The 26,229-nt window shown below is 35.0% G+C and overlaps 1 protein-coding gene across 1 annotated transcript in view; it reads right to left on the bottom strand.

Moving 5' to 3' along the window:
- hip1rb (huntingtin interacting protein 1 related b) overlaps positions 1-26,229 on the bottom strand; it is a 64,434-nt gene that overhangs the window by 23,481 nt on the left and 14,724 nt on the right. The window contains exons 3-17 of the mRNA XM_052591710.1: positions 21,780-21,922; positions 20,769-20,825; positions 20,564-20,650; positions 15,785-15,861; positions 14,555-14,616; positions 10,360-10,500; positions 10,147-10,204; positions 9,298-9,373; positions 9,045-9,203; positions 7,957-8,009; positions 7,713-7,785; positions 6,919-7,102; positions 6,752-6,840; positions 6,490-6,606; positions 6,309-6,410 (exon numbers count right to left, since the gene is read on the bottom strand). Of these exons, the coding sequence (XP_052447670.1) occupies positions 6,309-6,410; positions 6,490-6,606; positions 6,752-6,840; positions 6,919-7,102; positions 7,713-7,785; positions 7,957-8,009; positions 9,045-9,203; positions 9,298-9,373; positions 10,147-10,204; positions 10,360-10,500; positions 14,555-14,616; positions 15,785-15,861; positions 20,564-20,650; positions 20,769-20,825; positions 21,780-21,922 (1,478 nt within the window). The remainder of the gene's footprint in view (positions 1-6,308; positions 6,411-6,489; positions 6,607-6,751; positions 6,841-6,918; positions 7,103-7,712; positions 7,786-7,956; positions 8,010-9,044; positions 9,204-9,297; positions 9,374-10,146; positions 10,205-10,359; positions 10,501-14,554; positions 14,617-15,784; positions 15,862-20,563; positions 20,651-20,768; positions 20,826-21,779; positions 21,923-26,229) is intronic.

The raw sequence follows: 26,229 nt of genomic DNA, 5'->3' as shown, positions 1-26,229 counted from the left end.
GTCCTACTCAGACTTTTGTTAAATCTTCAGGGCACGGTTGCACAAACACCTGAATCAAAGATTGATGTTATGAACCAAATATTCTGGAACGGAGAGATTTATAGCACTGAACGTGATATTACTGCAGCAACAAACCACCGTTTCCACATTGCTAATTCACGGCGCATGCTTCAGTGTACATTGAAGTGAAATGTGCAAAACTTTGTTCAAAATAATACTGATAACAGTGTGTGTTTATATTAAGGCGAGACACGGCAGGCAAAAACATCGTTTTTTTTTTCGGTCAATTTTGAGATTTTTGGATATTTGTCTTCAATAACATGTCTTCTTTCAGACTTTTGGTGAAAAAAGTCCAAAATACACATTTAGGTCTTTATTGTACTACACTTCGTCTGTTTGCATCTGTAGATTTCTCATAAATTCAACAAAAGTTTGCTTTCTTAATCAATATACTTCGCGATCTCTGCCGTCACCCTCTCATTACATGCACCGTTAGGAAGCTCTCTCTCTTCTGTACAATCCTGTTGGAACCAAATATGCTCATTTCCTTTTTATCAGCAAACAATCGTGAAAGTAAAAAGACAATGCGCGATCTCCTTTCGCCTGCCCCTCCCCCAGAACTGCCATTGTCCAATCACACATCACAGCTCCGACAAACATCGACTCCAGGCAAGATGGTGAAGCAGTGCGCCCATGGCATTTGTAAATCGGACACTAGATACCCCGAGAGATTGTCTGGAGGAGTTGTGTTCTTTCCATTCCCAAAGCCGAAAACACAACGTGAGCGGTGGCTACAATGGATAAAACAGTGTGGACGGCCCCACTCCCAGTTAAATACGTCGAACATTACAGATTATAAAATAAAATGGATATCTGAATGCCTTATATTTTATTTTATGTATTTCATTTTATTATTTTATCTGCTATGCACCTTTTAAGCCAAAGCAATTTTCTATTTGTGAATTCTGTTCATTAACAATGGAAATAAAACATTCTGATCCTGATTCTCAAAACAACAGAGAAATGTTAGTTAGCTTTGAATGGCTTTGACACACATGTAGGTTTAGCTAGCTAAAATACCCCTTGTATTTGAACAAAATCGCTACTCGCAATATACAATAATAGACCATAACATATGAAAGGGTATGACCGGCATGACTGGTCCACAAGGCAGTGCTAGTTGCATTTGAGGTACAGGTCATGGGGTTTCTCAGATTTCGCTTAAGACCGGTAAGCATTAGCCTCAATAGTAGTCGTGTCTCCTTCATTGCGTATTTTAATATTTTGAATGTATCCCTCCACTGCATACTGTAACCCCTTTTGCCTCGATCTGGATGATATCGCGGAGGTATTGCTCCAAAAAGGTCACTGACCCGCACTGGTATACCTCTTCCCAACATGGCAGTATGTCGCGCTGGTCGTGCTTGACCATTTGTTTGTCAGAGGTAGCAACAGTAACTAAGGGGGGCAGGGCTCGGCGAAAGGCTAATTGGCTGATGATAAATCTTTAAAGCCCATTTTCTCAAAATGACCTTTCTCTCATACTCCAAGTCCGAAATCTCCACTTCAGTTGTACCTAGTTATATTATGAAGACATTAACAGAGGGATTTGTAAATATATTATTCCTAGCCTGATATATAACATTGTATTCCAAAAAACATGGCGAAAATAATTTTTTAAGGCTATTGACCGTATATTCTGATTTACAGGATAACAAAAGTAGATATCCATAAATCCCTCTGTAATTTTTTCCCCATCTAATATGTGAACACAATGATTTTTTTTTTTTAACCTGGCTTTATCCAATACTCAAGATTTCGTTTTTTTAAAATATATGCAGATTAGCAGATATTTAATTAGATATTGCCTTTTTTTCATTGTGAAATGCATTGCAGGCTATTTGAAAATGTTTAGTAGCATACAGACTACAAAATAAATATGTGCATACGTTGTGAAAGTAAAATCTGGTGTTTTCTTTATTACATTGTATTGCATTTTGTAGAAATATAGTGTAAGTCATGCATTGCTTGGAAAGATCGAGATCTAGTTAATCAGTATAACATAGACATCTTTAGACATGAAGTGGCAGCTTCAGCCATTTGCAGCTATGAAAAGTTTGGCGGCTAGAGCAGCCATTTAGGTTTTGGCTGAGCCGGCTAGCCAGCCAATAACTTCATCAGCCAGCCATTATTCTTAAAACAAATGGCTTTGGGCTGTAGTAGAGAGTCAATTCTTTATTTTGTGAGACAATAACTTATATGCAGGCTTCGTTTACACTGCAGGTCTTGATGCCAAATTCTAATTTGTTGCCTATATCAGATGTTTTTGGATGTCCGTTTACAAGTTCTTTCAATTGTGACCCATATCCGATTCATGGGTTTACACTTGCCATACCGCCATACATCGTGCATGCGTTACTGTCATTAACTGCCTCCACATGTGCTTCCTCGTGAGAATAATATGACTTGTGCTGACAAAAGTCAAAATGAGCAATTAAGAAAATTTTTTTGGGGAAAATGAAATTCTCCATTAAAAAACCTTAAATATGATTTATTATTTGTTGGAATCTGACAAAAAATGAGTCACCCATTTGAATTCGATAGTGAAGCCCTCCGTATTTTCTTATTATTAATTACTATATTAATAATCACAATACAGCTATTTTTTTATTTTTGCTATTATAAATAAGAACAGATGCACAAAAAAAACAGTACAAGTAGCCTAGAAAGAAACAAAAAATGCATTACCTTTATTATTTTATATCTAAACTAATGTATTCATGTACAAAAAAAAACTAATGTAAAAATAACTTGTGTGTTCATTACAAATAAATAAATTAAAACTACAAAAGCCATTCAGTGAAGTGCAGCGAGTGATGCAGTCTTTTCTTTTGGTAGATTAGCATTATGATAATGATACAGATGTCCTATATTGTAATGCATGGATCTAATATAATGTTACACATCAGATGTTTTCCCCCAACAGTTCCCCAAGCGTTCACTTAAGACAGAGCAGATTATGTTTGCGTGAATTCAGAAATACTGTAATTCTGGTGTATTTATTGGGATCGCATGCCGTCATAAGCGCTGTTATGTGCACGCACTTCGGATGACAGTCAGTGAGAGAAGTGAGTGGAGAAAAAGTATAAATACTTTTTTTTTCCCTGTAGGTCAAAATAGCCTGTTCGAATTTAGTCATTTTGCCAGCACGGGTCACATATGACTTCATTAAACCTCGGAGAATTACCAAATTGTCACAGTTTTAATAACGTACAGAACGCAGTGCCTCAGAAAATCTGATCTCCCTGTTTACATGGCAGTTGCATTGGCACATATCTAATTAGATCAGATTTATTTCCATATATGAATGAGTCCTGAAACCGATCTCAAATTATCTGAATGCATGCGCTGCTTTCCTGTTTACACTGTCATAGAACAGATCTGATCTTTGTCACATATGAGCAAAAAAATCTGAATTGGGTCACATTAACTGTAAACGAGGCCTTAAAGTGCACTTTAGGCTTTACAACTTTGCTGATCATTTACATTCACATCCAGCTACATTACACACTGCATGAAAGGCAGTATTTGACATGGCATATAGAAGCACTTTAATTTCTCTTATCAATCAATGACACGGAACCAACGGAGTCCATAAAAAGTCCAGTCGGTGCTTTCCAAACTTACTGGAGACATTCGTGTGGCCTCATCAGAACACACTTTCCCTTTTTAACTACTGCAGAATAAACTATAGGGGATATTTAATCCTTGCCAAGTGTTCCTGAGGTGATTCATGTAAGCACAAACTAAAAATATCAATTTGTCCTCTATTGTCTTCTCTCTATTATCACAAAGCATATCTGCACCACAAACTCACTGAAAAACCACATTTAAACAAAAAACAAACAAATGCACCAACACGTGGTATAGCTGTTAGTTGCCTCATGCACAGCAACATTACCACATTGGATCACTAGTCTGAGGAAGTAGCCTGTATCTTCCACCCTCAACCTGTACCTCGAGAGAAGATTTTCTCCAAGATTCAACTAATCTGGTTCTGTCGCTCAGAGACAGATGCTTGTTCTGAGCCTAAAGAAGAATACACTGTGCTAACTTACACATGGGTTACAAATGCTTACCACTCTTGCAGCTAATGTAAGAGACTATCTCAAACATCTGGAAAGAAACGGCTAGAGAGGCAGACATCGTCTCCAGGAAATGTGTGTGTCATGTGAAATGATTGCCCTTTCAGACTTTGTAGAATGAACAACCTTCGTAAACTGCATCTCAATCTACTGATGAGGCATCTGTCAAAATCTTCAGCTGTTGATCCACCTCTAGATCATTCTCATATGAAGCAGGCCTAATGATACCACAGGTAAAGCCACTGCCATGAGACACAAAAGCTGGACTTACAGACTTGAGAAATTTCCTGTCTTTCTGGATGGTTCAGAATATGAAAAAATTGCAGGTGATGATCATCACCACTTGCATCACCAGCTTCGCTCCATTTGCACGGCTCTTGGCCCCGCCCCACTAGTCACAATTTTACTTTGGACTAAACCCTTTTAGTGATACTATTTGGCACTGGATAAAATATTGTGTTGTTTTAAAGGAGTCCTATTATGCTTTTTCACTTTTTGAATTTTAGTCAGTGTGTAGTGTGTATGTTTGGGCATAAAAAAGATCTTCAAAGTTACAAAGTCCACTCCAAAGGGAGATATTTTGTTGAAAAAAAAATCCCTTTTTAAGAGCTACAACAAATGACTGATGAGGGACGAGGTCATAGTCAGACAAGATGACGAAGAATATATATATTTTTTTATAAATTGCTGAAAGTACAATACTGGACAATGATGCAATCTGCATAATTTACACTTCAATTATGAGACATTCTGAAAAATTAATTCAGTTGTATAAGCTTCACTGCAAGTGTGATAATTTTAGAATTAAAGAACAATAAACATAATACCGTTGCACTTATCTGTACAGAGTAAATTATATTTAAGCGGTTGTTGACACTGTATCTAAAATGTGACTTTGGACCACAGAATCAGTCTTAAGTCGCTATTGTTTTTAGCAATAGCCGAAAAAACATTGTATGGGTCAAAATTACCGATTTTTCTTATATGCCAAAAATCATTAAGATATTAAGTAAAGATCATGTTCCATGAAGATATTTAGTAAACTTCCTACTGTAAATATATCAAATCTTAATTCTTAATGTTTCGCAGTATTTAGATGATTTTGAACCCTCAGTTTTCAGATTTTCAAATAGTTGCATCTCAGCCAAAAATGTCTGATCTTAATAAATCATACATCAATGAAAAGCTTATTTATTCAGCTTTCAGATGATGTATAAATCTCAGTTTCGAATAACTCACACCTAAGACTGGTTTTGTGATCCAAAAAACACCATTACCGTTACCAACTAATATGTCTTGCAATATCCAGGCGTGCAAAGGTTCTGTGTGATCCTCTTGTTCAATATTCTCGGCAACTAAATTCGGATCAAACTGATAAGGCAATATCATATTGAGACAGCTAACCAATCACAATTTTTTTTTTTTTTTCAAAAAGTGGGCTTTTATCAAACTCGGAACTAATCGAGCCATTTGTGCCAGGTTGTGAAGAAAGGTATTTTAATAAATGTAAATTATGCTTTTCGTACCACCAAGCATAAGAGCATGTTCTAGTACAACTCCAAAGCAAAATAAAGTCTTTGTAAAGGAGCATAATAGGACCCTTTTTAAAATGCCGTTTATGTTGGCAGTTCAGTAGGTTTAAGAACCGAGCTAATGCATCTTGAAAGGTAAGAAAAACATGGAAGAGATTAGGGCTCCACAATTAATACAATTTCTAATGATGATAACAATTACAGAAGTCCATTTACATTACTCCGTATTCTTAAGATGTGTGCCATTTTCTTCTTTCTACAGGGTATCTTAAGAGTTTTTCTCCATTATTATAGTTATATATTATAACATATTTTAGTTTAACATTATAATACCATGCATTATTTTATTTTTGTATTAAAATTTAAAGAAGAAACCACACAAAAATATAGTTGGCATTTGAGGCTTAATGCTATAGAAAAGTAATAAAAGTTGTTCAAGAAGAGTTCAGCTTATTTATTTTCTAATAAAAAAAAATATGGCATGCAGTTCCTTTAAAAAATATTATAAAATGATTACAACATCATTCAGTGTAATTAATGATAATCTTAATAAATAAGATTATAATTCAAGGGAATTATCGACAATTATGACTTTTGTCATTATCGTGCAGCCCTAGAAGAGATACTATACCTTCTCAGAGGTCTGTAATAAACTCTTGACTTTCTGGATTTCTGCATTTTTCTCTTCAAGCTCCCTCCTCAGTTTATCCATATCAAACCTCTGCTCTTCAAACTAAAGCAACAAGATGACATGTTACAATCAGTCTTTGGAGTTTCAGCTCAACTGAAGGTAGACACGTGTGCACACTTACCTTCATGTCTGACTCTTGTCTGACTCTTTCTACCTCAAAGGCTAACTGTTGCTTAGTTCGTTCAATTTCCTCTTGAGTCTGTTGTGTGACTGATAGCATCTTTACTGTGTCTGCACTCTACAAAAGATTAAGGACACAGTCACAACTATATATAATTTATTTATATATATATATATATAAATCGAAGCATACTGTTTATTTGAAACAAAGGTAATACATTTTTGATCACACATACATTAGTACAATGCATTCTTTGTCATACCTTTCGGAGGAGTTCAGCATGGTTGGCAACTAGTTCAGCATGCTTTTCCTTCAGTTTATTATAACGCAACTCTGTTGCTTGGGATCTTTCTACAGATGAGAATGTCATTAGAATCGGTTGCCACATTTTTTATTAAAATGTATGCGTGGATGCATGCAAAGACTTACTTTCTGCCTCAACAAAGTTGGTCTGGATGCTCTCATGTTCAGTGTTGCGGCGACGGAGGGCCTCTAACTCCATGCGTAGTTGCTCATTCTCCACCAGGGTGCGCTGCTTCTGCGCACGCTGCTCCTCCAGTTCTGTCTCAAGACTGTTGATCTGAGACCTGAGCTGTGTGATATAGCGTTGAGCCTGAACACAGCAACACATGGTGAAACCACAATGGTGAGATCATAGTACGGAGTCAAGTGCATTCAAGAAATTTTCTGGTTGATTTTCCAGTAAAATGGCAGTAGATGGTGGCTCGCTTTCTGCTATTTCTGTTGCGAATGAGAAATATCAAATGGCAAAAAATCCAAAAGCAGAACTAAACAGCACTACTCATTTGAATTTCGTGAATTTTGTGCAGAACTTTCTGTCTCAAACCAAAAATGTCTCTGTGATTAAAAAAAAAACAAAAACATTGTGCCATAAAAAAACTAAAAAGTTAAAAGATAAAAAGTTTGCTGGTTATAATTATAAAGTTGTAATTATAATTGTAATTAAGAAAAATAAAAAGTTTGTAGTCAAACTGCTTTGCGTTATCATGTAACAAATGAAACTTACCCCACAACAATACTCATCATCCAACTAGCACTAATAGTGGTATTTCCAGTTTGAACTTAGACACAGGGGTAGGAAATTCATGATATTATGGCAAGTTTAGGTGCTAATGATATAGTCTGGATTTCGGTTTCATCTTAAAGACTGCATTCCAAGATTTAAATATTGTTAAATCCAATATTTAAATAAAATGTCTCACCTCTCCTTTTATCTTTTCAAGCTCAGCTTTCAGAAGTTCAATTTCTCGTTTCAGATGTTCGATTTGAAGGTCTCTGTGTTACAGAGGAAGTACAGAGTAGATTTCGGGTACATACTTTCAGGTACATACATACTTTGAATGTCTTCAAAGTATAAACCTTCCATACATATCACAAAATGTCACCTCTTCATAATTAAACAAATTAAACAAATGAAGTATGGTACGATAATCAAGTATGACCTACCTATCATCAAATCCATCACTGGGTGGTCCAAATGCTTGATCAAATATGTCACTCTTAAAAAAAAAAGAAAACAGGACATATTTAAGAAGTTGCATAAATAGGAGCCAAGAAATTCAAGAAAGGTTCAGGTTAAATATTATATAAAGTGCCAACTCTTCAAAATGTCTATGTGCTAGGGCTGCACGATGTGTCGTTTTAGCATCAATATCGCGATGTACAAATCCACGATAGTCACATCGCAGGATGTGCATGCTCACTTTCACCGTCTTCAAACAACACGAGCGCTGTCTTGCTCGTTCTCCATCGCGCATATTAATCAAAATCAATTGACACGATGTCAACAAAAAAAGAAAAAAAAAACATATCCAGTGATGAAATGTTTTCTGTGTTGTCAAATCTTGTGTGATATCCTAAATTGCAGAAATAATTACACAACTTGTCCGATTTGCGAACTACTGATTCATTTGAACCGATTCAATTTAATGAATGGTTTAAACAACTGACCTGTCCAACACTGAACTCACGAGACGTCTGAATTGGTGTATATATAAAAAAACCTGTAACACTTTACAATAATGTTCTATTTATTAAACTATTTAACTTCATTATTTAACATTTACTATTACTAAACTGTACTTCTACAACATTGTTAATTTCAACATTTAGGCTAAAGCCTTCATTGTTGATATCAAAACTTGTACAGTATTTGTTAACATAGTTAATGCACTGTGAAGTAACATTACCAAACAATGAACAGCTGTGATTTTATAAACTAAGATAAACCAAGATTAATAAATATAGTAAAAAAAAAGTATTGCTCGTGGAAAGTTAATGTTAGTTCATATGTTAACAATTCAAACCATATCCTAAAGTTACAAACAAATAATTTACTCCAATTTAAATAATACTCTGATGTTTAAATCATCGCAATATATATTGCAGAAAAATAAAATATCGCAATGTAATTTTTTCCCAATATCGTGCAGCAATACTACATGCTAACACAATAAAGACGCATTAGAGCTCTTTTAACTGTTTTTTTCACAAAATCTATATCATTACACTTATTGGTCACCACTTGCAAGTACCTGTGGCTGAGAGGCCATGATAGGCTGCACCTCACTAACATCTATCAGAGACTCAGGTTCATCCTCTTCCTGCTCCTCAAGCTCTTCTTCATCTGGGATGACAACCATGGGTTTAACATGCTCCGCTAGCGCAGAGGCCCGAAGGAAGTTGGGTGGAGACTTAAGAAGAAGAAAAAATGCTTGGATGTATGGATATGAAGTGTAATCAATATACAGTATCTGTTATTAAGATATAAATCAAATATTTCCTTACGTCAGGTAGTCTAGGTATCTGGATCAGCCTCTTGAAGTATAGCATGTCTCGAGCTTTATTGAGGAATGTTTTGAGGCTGAAATATAGATTTAGATTTAGTCATTTAGCAGACGCTTTTATCCAAAGCGACTTACAAATGAGGACAATGGAAGCAATCATAAACAACAAAACAGCCATGATTTATAAGTGCTATAACAAGCCTCAGTTAGCTCAAACACAGAACACATAGCAAGGGCTTTTAAAAAATAGAATAAATAAAAAGAAAACAGAAAGAATAAAAAAACAATAGAACAAGCTAGTGTTAGAGGTATTTTTTTTATAATTGTATAATAAATGAAAAGAAAATGGATAGAATACAAAAAGATTAGAAAGGTAATTAGATTTGTATTTTTTTAAATTTAATTATTTAATTAGAATAGTGAGTGTTAAAGAGGTTAAATAAAGATGGAAGAGATCAGCTGCTCGGATTGAGTTGGGCTGGTCATTCCACCAGGAGGGAACATTTAATTTAAAAGTCTGTAAAAGTGATTTTGTGCTTCTTCGGGATGCTCAGGGTACTATGGTAATATTCTAGGGACCAGTCTTTGTATTAAAGAAAATTAAATTGTTATTCACTGATAATCTTCTGTTCAAAAAGACCAGCCAGAATGATTTGTTAAAAATCAGACATTGATACTTTCTTAAGAGCATTAAAAAGAGAGCAAAGACAGAAGTCATAATATTCTGTCAATAATAATTTAAAAAAAATTCCATTTCGTCCTTGGAATATAACATTTTATAGGGACCATTTTTTGAGACTTTATGTCACTTTGGTTGCATCCTGTTGAAGTTTGAAAAGCTTGAATTTACCTTTGAAACTGCTCATGAAAGCGTTCACGGTGTCCCTGAAGTGTGTCTGCAGGTAAACCTAAAAAAATATATATATATTTGTTTTTTTTTCCCCAAGTATCAACAACTAGATTCAGAAAGTGTCTACACAACTTTATTATTAAGGCATTAACAACTTCAACATCAATCAGTTTTTAATATTATGACTTTAATTAATGTAGCTAGAACTCTTACAGGCGTGCAGTTTGAAGAGCAGTTTGACGGTGTAGTGGTAGAGCTGACTGCTGTCCTGGATGACCTGGATGAGTGGAGCTAGTTTACACTGGCCTGACGTCAGTGTGGAGATAGCAATAGACATATTGAGCTGGCGGAGCACTAGAAATAAAAAGAATACAGAACAATTTAATTTGGTACCAGGATGAGATTAGAATGGATACTATCGGGTAGTTTCTTTTTCCTAATCACTGCATTTTGTTAAAATAACAAGACATGTAAATGTAGCACAGTCTCCTAAGAAGGGGTTGCTATACTGATGTAAACCAAGAGACCAAAATTGAAGATTTAAATTCAGCACTTGATGACGTGATGCACTGAAAGTTCTAATCACACCAGTGTGATCATACGCATTAAAGGGTTAAAGGTCCCATGACATGAAATTTTCACTTTCTGAGGTTTTTTAACATTAATATGAGTTCTCCTAGCCTGTATATATGGTCCCCAAGTTTCTAGAAATTTTAATCGGTGTAAATCTAGATTTTGCTATATTTCTCTGCCTTTGAGAAAAATCTCCTCTTTAATTTCCTCCTTGTGATGTTATTAGGAGAAATGTTACCTCCCCTTTCTCTGCTTTTCCCGCCCAAATATTTACATATAATTCAGTCGTAATGTCAGCACAGGCGTTACAAACAGACTTTTATGATATGGATTCGACAGAACCTCCAACAAACAGTGAGTAACAGTGTTCATTAATGCCTGATCTGTGATCAGTGATTTCTGATGTGTAGCTAATCATTAAAGTTCACACAGACTTTCTTTCTAAATCTTTTAATACTGTTAATGCATCAGTGAATCAAGCCAGTGACTAAACGATCAACTTCACATTGTTTCTCTCAGTAGCATGAAACAAATCTGTTATTTAAATTGTGATTTAACTACAGATCAAAGAACGCTCCCTTTATTTTTTCGGAGCTGTCACACATCGCGAGTATATCTGCACACTTGCCTAAACTGCTGTTACAATGAATGACGCTGTTATGCTGCACAACAAAGCTCTTACTGTATTCATGTGTTTGCTATTAGTTGTGGTGAAAGCATTTTGTGAGGAAAAAACATGTTTTGCTATATTGACAAGATCACTGCATTCACGCGATAAACAGACTCTGTCTACTCACTGCAGTCTTTCATGTGATGGGAATAGATCGAAAAAATAATTATATAATCAAAAAATAATATTAGTTATATATATTTATGGGACATGGGACCTTTAATCCTCCTTAAAGCAGAATAGCAAAAGTACAGCAGCAAAGAAGACAGTGGAGCACCTGTGATAATTCAAACTCTCATGCCCTGCAAAGTATGTCAAAGCACCAGGGAAGCGTGCCAACGTACCTCATGTACACCATCACCTCAGAGCTAAAGAAGCTGAAGTGGGGCAACAGAGAATGCAGGACACTAATGGCAATCAAAGTCACTTTATTTTTTGTCCACTGCCCTTATACAGGTGTCACATTAACACAAGGAACTGAAATATTTTATTGCTGATCTCCAGTTGAAGCAGATCCCTTATGGAAGTGAGCTGATGTTTTCTTGTCTAGCTACTATCTGAATGAGAGAGCAGGCCACAAATAGCATCCTACAACCTCTTTGCTACGCAGGCCTTATTAGCTGATATTGGCTTACATTTAACTTGGTTCTGGCAAGGAAGCATGCTCTAGGGGGCAACAAGAGAAGTGGGACACTTAATTTTTTTAAAAATTAAATCAAACTAAGCATGAGTGCTCAGAATAACTGGTTCTGCGTATGTAGTTTTGCGTATCTGTAGCACTGGCAAGATGTTAAAAGTTCAAAAAGAAAATGGCTTGGATGTGAGGGATCCAGAGTCATTTTCTGTGCCCTTTTCCTCACTCTGGATATATACAGTTCTCGAAGGGTGGGCAGGGGAGAACCAATAATCCTTTCTGCAGTCTGAACCTTTCTGAAGTGCCTCTCAAATCTATCCCAATCACGTTTTGAGGAGGTTCCCTGATAAAAATTGCTTTCAGATGCTTTCAGGTGGATCAGCATTTAGTACACAGGGCTGTAGTTCACTGACAAATTATACAAACAGCTGTCTTATCGCAAATTATTTCATAATCACACAACAATATCATCTGTGATTTCTTTGTGTAACTTGTCAGTGAACTCAGCTCTGTAAATGCTGCTCCATCTGTAAGCACGTGATGATGATTTCCTGCTGATTACTGAACCGGCTTTACTAACAAAATGCACATGACAATCACATTCGATTAATCCCGCAGCCCTAGTCTCCCTAGATGTTTCCCATCTATCAGAAAGCTGGTAATCCATTTACAGATAGAACTAGGAACAAAGAGCTGGGCTAGTTTGGTACAGACGAGTGCTGGGATGATTGCATTGAAAGCTGAACTGAAGTCCACAAACAGGATCCTCACATAAGTCCCTGGTTTGTCTAGATGTTGTAGGATACAATTGAGTCCCATTTTGACTGCATCACCACAAATCATCTGTTCCACATAACTACAGGGCAACAGCTCTGTAATGTTGTATGTTAAGTAAGGAATAGGAATAGACATTATATTCACAGAGACTGATGTATGAGGTTACAATCTCTGTGAGCTCATCGAGATTGATGGCAGCAGCTTCAAAAACACTCCAATCAGTGGACTTGAAGCAGACGTGTAAATCCTGCTCTGCTTCATTAGCCCATCTTATTAATTCATTATTAAAAACATCTTAATTATTGTTTCAAAAGATAAACAAAAGTTTATGGGTTTGGGATTACATAAGGGAAAGTAATAGTTATACTTTACAATAAGGGTAATGTATTAACTAACAATGACTAATGGGACATTATTGTAAAGTGTTACTATTACTTTTCCTTATGTCATCCCAAACACATAATACATGTGATATAGTATATATTAAATGTTGTTAAATTAATATTAGTTAACACAAATTCAACTGTTCATTATAAGTTTATGTTGGTTCATATTAACGGATACAACTTTTGTTCTTGATTTTAAAGGAATCGTATGATGCTGCTATAAAGAACATTAGTTTGTGTATTTAGTGTAATGCAATGTTTTCATGCGGTTTAAGGTTCAAAAAACATTATTTTCCATTTAATGCACATTATTGTTTCTCCTCTATGCCCCGCCTTCTGAAACGCAACAATTTTTTCGTTCTGAAAAAATGAGATGTGCTCTTATTGGCCAGGTATATGCCATCTCCCAGGCCAGCAACATTATACTCTGTCCAGCTGTTCTGCTCGTGCACATCCCATCATCAGTTCTCTTTTAGCAGTTTGATCAATGTAGTGTTAGGAATAACTAAATAACTCGGGATATTGGTTTATTTCACATCAAAGTGAGTGTTAGGCACGTTTATAAACCGAATAACTTAAGTAATTTGTGGATTAGTGCGTACTGGAGACGCAAACCATTTCAAACGATTCAGTTTGATTTGGTGAACTAGCTTGACCAGCTAAGAAGATCTGGTTAAACAGAAAGATTCGTTCGCGATCCAGACATCACTAGACAAGACAAAACCAATAAAACCCATTACAAACGAGGCATTGGTTGCATCCAGTTGGATTATTGAATATAATGAATTATACTGTCTTTTTACGTGTTGCGTATCGTGCTGCGTAAACATAAAACCCTAAACATAAAAATTTCTAGTCGTGTCCTCTTTAGGAAGGCCAAACAAGTAGTTTCACTTTCACAACTAAACACAGCGACTCCATGACATGGCAGAGATGGCAACAGAGAGAATAAAAGTTAGGCCTTCTTTCTTTGTGTGAACATCTGGGTGGCGTTATGCAAATCTTCCCACATAGTGATGTAGAGATGTGGGGTTGTGTTAGAATGAGACGTTTTAGTGGGGAGTGGTTGACTCTTAACTTTTATAAAGAATATCTCTTTGGATTTGAGACTTTAGTCTTTGCAACTTTACAGACCAGCTTTATGCACCAAGAGCTTGTAGCACTCCAAAGAGAAAGGAAAAACTGAAATCGCATCATATGACCCCTTTAAAAACTTTTGTGCCTATGCAACATTTGTACATCAGGCGACAGTTCTCAGTTGTGTCCTTCTATTGTGTATTCCACTACTGACTATTACAATATTTAGTTACTGCATTGAAAGGGTTTGTAGACATATTAAATATAAATAAAAAAAAGCGGAACACTCACCAGCTTCTGCTAATCGAAGCTCTGCATCCATGTAATCAAACACTTCTACTGTGAGCTGGAACCTGGAGCAGAAAGCAGAGAAACCCTTTTAGTGTATGTCCCAATGTTAGGTAGCTGTGTAGAACCAAGCAGCAACCTTCCGGTATCTCTTGCGAAACCAACAGGGAAGTGACTAAAACTACAATTTATCAACTGGCTGCTAGAGGCTGGCTCCAAAAGGGAATCAGTCCCATAGACTCCCCATGTTAAAATGCTCAATTTTAAAGCAGAAAAAATAACTAAATGAGATTACACCCTGGTACAAAAAGTGGTTTTGGTCTATATAGCTAATTTTGCCCTTCATGACAACTGTAAGGGAGGGTGAATTTTTCACAATTTCACAAATAAAGTTCTGCATAATTAAGGGTGTGGCAACTTGAGTGACCGGTGCATTGCCACTGCTGTCACCGCTGTTGAGCTAGGGTGGGCATAGTTTCAGCAACCAGCTCCTGCCTCTTTGCCCATTTTGGATTATCCAGTAGTGACACGTGGTGATGTGCTGCCAAGATGGCGAAGGCCCGCTCCGCCCACTCTAAGCATCAAAAACACTCTTCAGAAATCTACGGGTGACGTTACGAACACTACGTCCATGTTTTTATACAGTCTATATGTAGAACATACAGTGCCAACAGTTGTGTAACTGAGCTACCTAAATATACTTGGTAATTTACAATTATTATTACTATATATAAATATAAAAATAAATAAAAAAAATTCTAAAGGAATTATATAATTTTGGATAATGGTGAGATCCTAAAATGAACATCAAACCAAGAGTCCTAAAACTGATGACTTAAAGGTGACCCCTTATACCCCTTTTTTAAAAATGTAACGTACATCTCTGATGTCCCCAGTGTTTGTGAAGTTTAAGCTCAAAATACACCACAGATAATTTTTTTATAGCTTGTTGAAATTGCCATTTTTAGGGTATGAGCCAAAACACACTGTTTTTGTGTTTCTCCCTTTTTTTAATGGAAATGAGCCAGTGGTCCTGCCTCCCTTTTAAGAAGAGGGCGGAACTTCAAGAAAAATATACATTTAATTGAAAATTACTTAAATACATACAATTGAATAATTTTCTAACAGCTGAAAACCTAATGCAGGGGTCCTTTAGTGCAAAGTCCAAAAATGTATTTCTGCTGAGATAAAATACAGTAGAAATAAATACAGAGTAAATGGAATTTTACATACACATTATTGATGTCTGTTCCCGCTGTTCGCTCTAGGACTTCATCTGTGACTTCTAGACTGGCTGGGATTTCAGAATGCTGCAAAGAGAACGCAGAGAAATATTTTAGTTCAAATAAATGAAACTGACCCTGTATTTACAAACAAAAGTGCCAAATTTAAATTTTATGCACAACTTTCAATTTTTGTTATTTACATGAGCTTTATATGTGGCTACAGGTGACCCCTTAGCATTTAATTTATTTATCAATATTTGATCATAGATTTTGAGTTGGACATGAAGTCCAAACAGTGATTGTTAAAAGCAGTTTGTTAACATGATACAAAAAAATCCAAACAACAGCTGGTTTATGTGGTAATTACAGTACATCGGACATCCAAAAGTTTGTTTTGTTCATCGATCTCAAATGTGGCTTATCATCTGAAACACGCAGGTAGTAGCAACATTACATTACACATTACACTCTAACATTAACCTAGAAAAATGTGCGCTATTGTGATTTTGTGTAGTGTGGAAGCTGAATAGTAGCGTGCTCACTGCATGACAGTTAACTTGGAGGCACCAGTGCCTAATACTCTTAATTTTTCACTTATTCAAAACACCAAGGATGTGCATTCTAAAAGGATCAACACTTCAGCTAAGGTAGGCCATGTATAATGGTTTATGGATTGCTTGCTTCCTAGTTTTCTTTCTGGTTTGCTAAGCTGAACAGTCAATCAGAGTGATCTCTCTCTCAAAGAAACCTCTGATGCCGATTCAGCATGCTTAATCAGCTGAAACACGTATCTAGGTAACAATGGCAATATGCTTGTTGCTTAGCTCTCATCCAGGTGGATTATCATCAAATGTAAAAAAAAAAAAAAAAAAAACCTTGCACGGCTTCATATTTTGCTGGAAACTGATTCACATTTATTTCCTATTAAAGGAATACAAATGATTTGGGCATGCAAATGATCTTCTAACTTAACAAATCTCAAAATCCACTCCAAAGAGAAATATTTTGTTTTAAAAAAAAGTCCCTTTTCAAGAGCTACAACGAACGGCTTGTTTAGACGACAGTGCTTGTTTTCAGAGTTTTGTGATATCACAAAGCAGCCCATTAGAATATCATTCAAATAAATCCGGGCCGGGTCTTTGTTACGATGCTTGGTTGAATGTATCAGAAAGACTACAACGAAGTGCTGCTGTAGTTATAGTTAGTTAGTTAGCCTCAAGTTATTACACATGCACCTGAATAATTATGAATGTAAATATGCATGTTAGTATTATGAAAACATTTTTATAATAAATTGCTGACAGTACAATACTGGAAAATGATGTAATTTGCTGCATTTATTTCAATTATGAGACTACAGTGTTTCCCATACATTAAATGCGGGTGTTTTTATAGCTATGTATTTATGGAGGAAAGCGACTGTCGTCAGAAAATTGAATGCCATGTCTCCAGCCATTACCGGGGAAACCTTGATCTCTACCACTCACACAGCGCCTCCTGCTGGCAGAGAATGAATTTGCACACGTTTGCCATCTGGGAAACACTGGACTATGGTTAGTGTTATCAAAAGACCCAGTACTTCGTCGATACCGGTAGTACCGAGGTCCCGTTCAAACCTGGTTCAGCACTATGATTTCCTCGAAGAAGAAAACGAGGACGGAATCTCAAAATCCAGTCATGAAAATGAAACGTACATTTTAATATGGACAGTCATGGAATTTGTCAAAGTTAGCATAAATTAATCAAATCAAATCTCCATATGGACCAGTATCTGTAAATGTTAAGCCGCAAAAGTTGTGAATGAATCTGTGTTCTGCGTGTCTCTGTGTGAATTAATGAATGGCAGAGATGTGCGGGTTTGTTTACTACATAGACTGAAGCGCATGACGCTTGCATTATTTTGAGCATCTGAGCTTCAGAGTTCTCAGTCCATCAAGCGATCTGAACTTTTCAGTTCATCTCAATGGACGCACAGCGAACCTGTATTTGATGCTCTGTAAACTTTTTGTGAAGGCGCACGACTCACCGTTGCTTTACTGATAGCGCTGTTTCTCACACATGCAAAGAGAGAGAGAGCGAGAGTCTTACCACGCTGAATCAACACGCTATATGTAAACTATTCTTTGTTGTCTTCTCCTGTCAAAATAATCGAGTTAATTTAGAATTATTCATATTCATTTTCGGACAAGCAGAAGACATACCGGTTTCTCCGGTAGTGGCCGGAGCTAATGTGCAAATGGCAATTTCATTGGCTGGCGCTGATCTAGTACCGTCCCCGTATTGATTTCAGCAAATCAGTTTGACCGAACACAGACAATGTGATTAATATTCATGAACCCAGCAGCTCATCAATTCATAGTGCATTGTATATACATTAGTATGATAGTAGAATTAGTATTAGTATTATCTTTTAATAATAATTAATATGATCTATTACTTTTTTTTTTTTTACAGAAACCCTCAATGACCAAAAATATCTTAAGCATCACCACCAGTCTTAAGTTCAGTTAAATTGACAAATATGCATTCATTAAGCCTAAAAGTTAATTTTTACATAAAGGCATTGTGCTAGAAATATTACTATTATTTAGTAAAATGCATGTGATACTGCTACTACTGTCGAAAAAAATTATAAAACCATCCATGTTTTAATTTTAATAGCAAATCCCCTTTATTTACCAAAAATAAAATGTGTTTAAATTTCATAAATTAAAAGACAAATTAAATTTGGGTGAAACTTGTTTACAGTTTTTCATAATTATATAACTTGTAGAAAAACTTTAAACACAATTGTAAATAAGTATAAAGAATGGCATTGGTTTTATTGTTAGTGCTAAAAAGTTTTATTTATTTTTAATTAGCATATTTGTGTGTTTTTCTTTGGTACCGAAATTGGTACCGAAAACCGTGGATTTTCATTGGTATCAGTGCAGAATACTGAAATTTTGTTACCGTGACAACACTAAATATGGTATAAAGGAAATCAACTCAGTTTCACTGAAATTCATGTGATAAATGTTATAATTAAATAACAATAAAAATAATACATTTTCACGCACTTATTTGTACATAGTAAATGCAATTATTTTTAAATACCAAGCATGAGACCATGTTTTATTGCACCCCAAAACAAATCCAAGACATTCTAAAAGAGCATAATAGGACCCCTTTAATTTTTGGGGGATTTTTGATGAATAGAATGTACAAAAGAGAACAACTCATATAATTTATTTATATAGAAAACAATTATTTTAAATTGTTAACACATTTCACAATTTTTGCAGCATTTTTGATCAAATAAATGCACCCTTAGTGTGCAGAAGATGCATTCAGACACATTAAAAAGGTCTATTGATCAAAAGAGGATTCAGTTAATCAGTCAGTCATTCATAACAGCGATTCAGTCAAAATTCTTTGCAAATTCAAATATAAATGATTAATTCCCTTTCAGCTTAAGTCACTGTCTGACCCAAGTCACAAACTGTCATTTAGGTCTTAGCTACAGTGTACATGTATACCTTACAGTATTACATGAAAGATGGTTGATGCTGCACAGTCTGTCTGGGCTTTTAAGTAATAAAAAATAAGTATATAAATAAATAAAAAAGAAACTCATATTTTTTAGTTTATTTGTTTTATTGCAACAAAAGTACCTAAGGCAGGGTTTCCCATATATTGATTTATTTGTGGCGGGCCGCCACAATATCAAAACTGACTGCCACAAACAGATTTTCCAAAAGGCATTGACTATGTTGAATAAACACGAGCACTGCAAGTTTCAAAATCATAAACTGCCACGGGCGTTTTTCTATCACTGTATTCTAAATTTTAGATGTCATTTTCATTCCACCTTGCATGTAATGCCCGATAAATCAGTTTTTGCGAGCTCAACGCTGCTTCATATACAGTTGTTACCGGAGAAACCTCTATCTCTCGGTTTCTAATTGCGCCTCCTGCTGGCAGAAAAATAATTTGCATATTTATATACCTGTATGGGGACGGGGGAGTGCCGTCCAAATAGAGTGTAAGGCTGTGGGAAACACTGTAAGGTACACATCAGCTTATAGCCCAACATAGGGCTGGGCGATATATCTAACGATATGATCATGTGCATCTAATCAGTAAAGCTGCTTCCGTGATTACCGCTAAATCACCATCACCTGCTTATAATTGGAGTGGCATTTAATAGACTGAGCCGTAGATCGCTGACAAGCTACGCAATATCGCGTTAATTATCCCAGATGAATCGCCTTCGATAATGAACAAGATATTGCGTACATTGTCAGCGATCTACAGCTCTGTCTACTAAATGCTGCTCCATTTAAAAGCAGGTGATGGCAGTTTAACGTTAATCATGGAACCAGATTTTCTGACTAGATGTGCATGATCATATCGTTAGATATATCGCCCAGCCCTAGCCCAACACACTCATGGCTATTCATAACGGTCTTACATTTTGGTGAATTAGTGGCTAATTTGTATGAATTTGAAATATCTCATGCATATGTTTTTTTCTATGATCTTCTTAAGGGTGGACCTTCATTCATTCCTTTAAAAAATTTTTTTAATATAAATCAAATTGTACATATTCATACAAAATTACCACCTTGTAAATAGTTACCTTTCCATAAATTGCCACGTCATGCAATACTGGCATTTTCTCATAAGATTGGGTTGGAGGGCATTGGAAAATTGTCTCAAACAAAAGTGGGGCTTCAAGTCAACAAAGGTTATGGCTAATGGCTGGGTAAATACATTACAGGCACAAGAATATTTTGAAATCTACCTTAGTGTGAAACTCCATCTTGGTGCAGAGGAGTTTGGAATATAGAGAAACCAGCTGTCCATATCCATGTCTGTCCCGTGTATTAGTCTGACAATGGAAAATAATGACAACAAATCATTATAATTTGCCAAACCAGTCAAAAAGAGTTCCATAACAACTTCCTTTTGTTCTGAATGCTGAAATTTGTGCATGCACTTTGACTTACCCATAATAACCCTGTCTCAGCAATGCTGCTGTAGTGTCTCATGCAGTCTTGTAAAGTCTGGTAAAAAATTATCAAGACAATTAACAATACAATCTTCTATGAGAATAGAGAATGACATTAGGCTAGTTTTAGATGCCAAAAACTTAGTAAATGAGATATCATTGGAGAAAACTGTATATTTAGTGGCATGCAAAAGTTTGGGAACCCCCTTGAAGAATCTGTGAAAATGTGAATAATTGTAATAAAATAAGAAAGATCATACAAAATGCATGTTATTTTTTTATTTAGTTCTGTCCTGAGTAATATATTTTACATAAAATATGTTTACATTTAGTCTCATATTGTGTTTCCCTCTGGAGCATTGTGAATGTTAAACCTTTTTTAATAGTTGTGTTTGAGTTACTCAATATGAAATGATGGATCTCAAAATCATACAGTCACTGCTTTAAAGGGTTCAAATATGCAAAAGAAGCTGGAAAACTGAAGAATCTGCAAGACCTGGAGGATTTTTCTGAAGAAAAGTGCTCGGTTTAACTGTTCAGAACAAACAAAGTGACTTCTGAACAAACGTCACAAAAAAAGGGTTATCAAACTTTTGTATGGGGTTATTAAAAACAAATTGTAAAAAATAAAATTTGCTATTTTTTTTTCTTTTGAACTAAAATGTAAACATTTTATTTAAAATATCTTACTCAGGACAATACTAAATAAAAGAAATTTGCATGATCTCTCATTTTGTTAAAATTATTCACATTTACAAAGCTTCTGCAAGGGGTTCCCAATCTTTCGCATGCCACTGTAGATTATATTTGATGGTCATAAAAAATAAATAAAATAAATAAATAAATAAATAATAATAATAATAAAAATTGTTCAAGTGTGTTTTGTATTAGGCCTCTGAAACAAGCTAATAAAACCACTGTTATAGAGGTAGGGAAGTCATTGGAAAACAGGCAAAAAAAAATGTATTTAAAGCAGATAATTATTAAATTAAAATGGAAGCATACTTACATTTCGGTGACCATCACGCATGATTTTGTGTAATACATGGCAGAACTTCCAGCTAATGATGGCGCTGCTTGGCAAGGGCAGACCAACGGCATATGACCAGAAGGTATAGGCCCCCTTCTCTCTGTGGGTTCCCAAAATAATTCCTGTTCATGCCTTTAAGGAAAAGATCTTAAGCACAATGTATAATAGCATCATACAAAATTTTTGTTAATATCACAATTCATCAAACTGGGGTAAGTCTGCTAAGATGTATAATTTTTGTAATTTATGGCTACTAACAGCAGTGTTTCCCACACAAGACAAACATTTTTGCTTTTATTATTTTTATCTTCTTGTACTTTTTTATCCGCTCTAAAATTAAAGCATCGTATCTTTGTGCGTGAAAACAGTTTCCTCCTGCGGACATTCTCATGTGCGCTGCAGAGACGAAGTGGATATTTCACAGAAAAAGACAGGGCTCGACAGTGCAGGCACTTCAGTCCCTTTTGCGACTAAAATAGATGTGTGCAAACTAAAATGTATTTAGGAGCATGTGTGCGAATAAAGCGAAAACCCTCCAGGTGAGATAAATTTAATGGCATAAAAAGACATGAAATGGTAAAACAAATGTCTTTATGACATTTTAAGATGTCTTATACTTTGTGATGGAAAAACATAAATCACGATACAGCCTATTGATTTTTAAACTTCAAAATGTTATAATTTCATAAAAAAAATAAAAAAAAAATAAAAAAAAAACAGGTGCGGTGCTTCAGACTGCTTCAAAGTTATTCTCAATCAATGAATAGCGCACTTTTATGCCAAGCGATTGCTTATGATTTGTTGATGAATTATTACAATGTCTACTTCATGACCTTTATATAACGTTTTAGACAGTTGCAAGCAGGGTTTGAAATTAACCCACAACCTGCCAAATGCGGGTAAAAATCATCTGTGACAGGTAACGTCAAATCATTAGCCAATTTGGCTGGTTACTTTTCTTCACTCATTAAATTATTGAGGTAGTTAATGTAAGCCTAATCTGTGCAGATTTACTGAACTCGTGATTTAAAGAATACTGAACTTGTAAGTCATCATGATAACAATCCTAATTGCGTAGCATCTGCACATAGGCTACCTACCTAGAGCATACCCTTCACTACGCAACAAATAATGAATGGCATGCTGGTTTCCTTTGAAAAGCAATAGCGAATACTCATATATATATATATATATATATATATATATATATATATATATATATATATATATATATATATATATAGAAAAACACAGACTCACACATTCTGCTTCCAGCTGAACTCTCCTGATTTTATTCATTTTGATCCCACCAACGTCTTAATTTTAGTTGTTGGGATCAAATTTAAGGCCATAAAAGTTTTAAATAGTTAAAGTCTTATGATTTCAAAAAGTCTTAAATTTGGGTACAGAAAGACAATAATTGCGATATAGCTTAATGTGAGATTAAACTTCCAAAGGCTGATTTTATTGAATAAATATGAGCACTGCACTTTTCAAAATTACTTGCTTTGCTGTACAGCCATTACCATGGAAACTGCTATATTTTGCTGCTCCAAAAGCTTCACCTGCTGGCAAAGAATGAATCTGCGGTTTCAATAAGCCCTTCTGTGGTTTTTGTGCAGACCATTGCAAAAATCGACCCATATTTATATGCAGCAAACACTCAAAAATGTGAACTGGTGGATCGACAAGAAGCGAATGCATTTTAAAAATCCAAATATATTACATATATATATTAAAGATATATTTAAATGTTATCAAATGAATATAATAATTGATAGGTAATAATTGCTTAAATGTAATAACTGATTCTTTTGACTCATCCCTTTTCTTAAAAATGATTTAAAGGCTGAAATGCGTGCTGAAAACATTTTGCTTGTGTAAAAACCTGTAACTGAACTGTGTATATATGGTATGAACTCATCATAGGCAAGCCTCAATGCACCACCCTTAGAGTTTATCTGAGGATATGTGAGATGAATTCAACAGATCACACGCACCTGCAGGGCTTCTGTGAATGGAGAAAACTGAAAAACTAACCCCTATAGGTTTTACATAATAAGGAATATGCATATTCACTAAATATATTTCACTTAAATCATATTGAAAGATTAACAAAACGAAAGAAAAAGTGTGCTAAATAACGGTTCATTGTGACATTTTTTCAAAGTTTTCGGAAAGGAAAATGAAACTGCAGAGAAAAGTTTTCTTTATTTTGTGAAAGCTTTACAGTTTTAATTATTTAGCAAAATCTGACAGCTTTGAATAATATGTCTTGTTTTAATATTTTTTTAGAAATATAACCAATCAGCTTTGGTATGACCATCGCGCTGAAACAACAATTTTGCTCATTAAAGCCTGTACATTAACAAAATAAAATAGAGTTAAAGAAACAAATAAAAAGTTAGACTGCCGTTGTACAACAAGTTGCGTTCAGAGTGACCGCGACTCACTGTGCTGATAAAGCCGATTTGAAGGATGATGTTTTATGTAGACAAAAGTACAAACACTATATAATAAATAACATTTTAGCATCCAGATACGTCTGGAACATGGAAACATTTGGATTCGTGCAGGATGAGAGATGCAGGCATCAGCTTCAGCTTAAATTAATTTGTTTTTGGATTGACGTTTTTATAGCCTAAACTTGTTTTGTTTTCGAGAGAAAACAAATAGCGGTTTTTATAATGTTTGTAAACATTTTGCTTTAGACTACAGGCATTTTAGCCTTCATTTCATACATAGGGCTAATAAAATGCAATTCCGCAACTTTAGTTTTTTTTTTCCACTTTCAAAACACAATCTTTCATCTATATCTATATCTATATATATATATATATATAGATATCTATCTATCTATCTATCTATATATATATATATATATATATCTATATATATATATATATATATATATCTATATATATATATATATATATATATACACACATATATACACACACACACATATATACAATGCAGCAAATATGTTTAAATATCGTAAAAAAACATTGATGTCTTTTTTTTGTAGCCTACATTCGGCCAAAATCTAGAAAAGATGACGAACCACAGCGGGTTATTGACTAGCGTTAGATCTCGATTTTCTTTTTTTTTTTGATTAAATAAAACGCTGTACTTTATTATTATGACATTAGTTTTATTTAGGGAGTGAAATTTAAGGTTTAAATTTATGTTCTATAACTTTAAATAGGATATGAAGGTAATATCGAGAGAACAGAGACCCGCGATTAGAATCGCGGGAGAGAATAGTCTGCGCGCAGTTATGAGAGGTAAGTTAGAGAGAGAGAGAGAGAGAGAGAGAGAGAGAGAGGGATGAAGCAGACTGTGTAATCAGATGTGGCTAATTCCTAATGTTCACCTCTTCATGTTTAATAAATCAAGTGTTATGATCTGCCGAGCTCCCTTTCGGTGTCCTCCTTCCTACAAAGCCAACGAGCTAGCGCACAGTAAGAACTGTAAAGCCTGCATATAGAAACGATGCATGTTACATGATTAGGCAAATTATAGACACATAATATTGTTTTTAAAGAATAACGTTATTAACCGGTATTTTTTCCACCCGATCAGAGGAACGCAGGAACAGAAACGATAAAATATCGATTCTGCTCAGAGAGAACCGATTGAATTTATTTTTCGTTTTCAAGCCCTGCTTGGAGCTCCTAAAAAAAAATTATAATTATATATATATATATATATATATATATATATATATATATATATATATTTCGATTCTGAAAGGGGCAATGATATTGTAATGAGATCCCTTTGCCACGTCACAAAGGGAGCGAATTCTGATGCCCTCTTTTTTTTTGAAGTAGTTCATCTGGTTTACTTCTGTGTTTTGTGTTGTTTTTTGGCTATTAGAAGTTATGAATGGCCGGAAACCTTAATTTTTTAGCCAAATTCGCTGGTGAGTGAAAATTCTACCACAACTGTAATTTTGCATAATTTACAATGCATAATTATGCATAATATTAGTATGTACTTAAAATGAATTTCAATAAATAACAATATTGTTAAAAATCACACATTATTTTTTACTGGTCACCAGTAGTGGACATTTTTGTGCAGTAGGGAACAGTAGGATTTTACACCTGGCTACCATCGCCAGTATATTTCAAACCAGTGGGAAGCACTATTGTTTCTAGAGTAGACTATATGATATCTGATATACTGTGATCTAATTTACCATTACATAATCATTTTAACACCAGTATCGTATCCACGTTCTAACCAATTGTTAGTGCCTGGTGGCCATAAATACGAGAATGAGATTAAAAGATGTCAAAGCTATAATGTGACTTGTTCATGAGGCAATCCAAGCTGACTGTAATGCATACTCTAATGGTTGAGTCAAGGATGTTGGAATCTCTTTAATATGGCAAGATCTCAGAGTAAAGGGTAATAGCCT

The sequence above is a fragment of the Carassius gibelio genome, chromosome A5, assembly GCF_023724105.1.
Source record: "Carassius gibelio isolate Cgi1373 ecotype wild population from Czech Republic chromosome A5, carGib1.2-hapl.c, whole genome shotgun sequence".
NCBI classification, from domain to species: domain Eukaryota; kingdom Metazoa; phylum Chordata; class Actinopteri; order Cypriniformes; family Cyprinidae; genus Carassius; species Carassius gibelio.
This window is presented reverse-complemented; position numbering and strand designations above follow the sequence as displayed.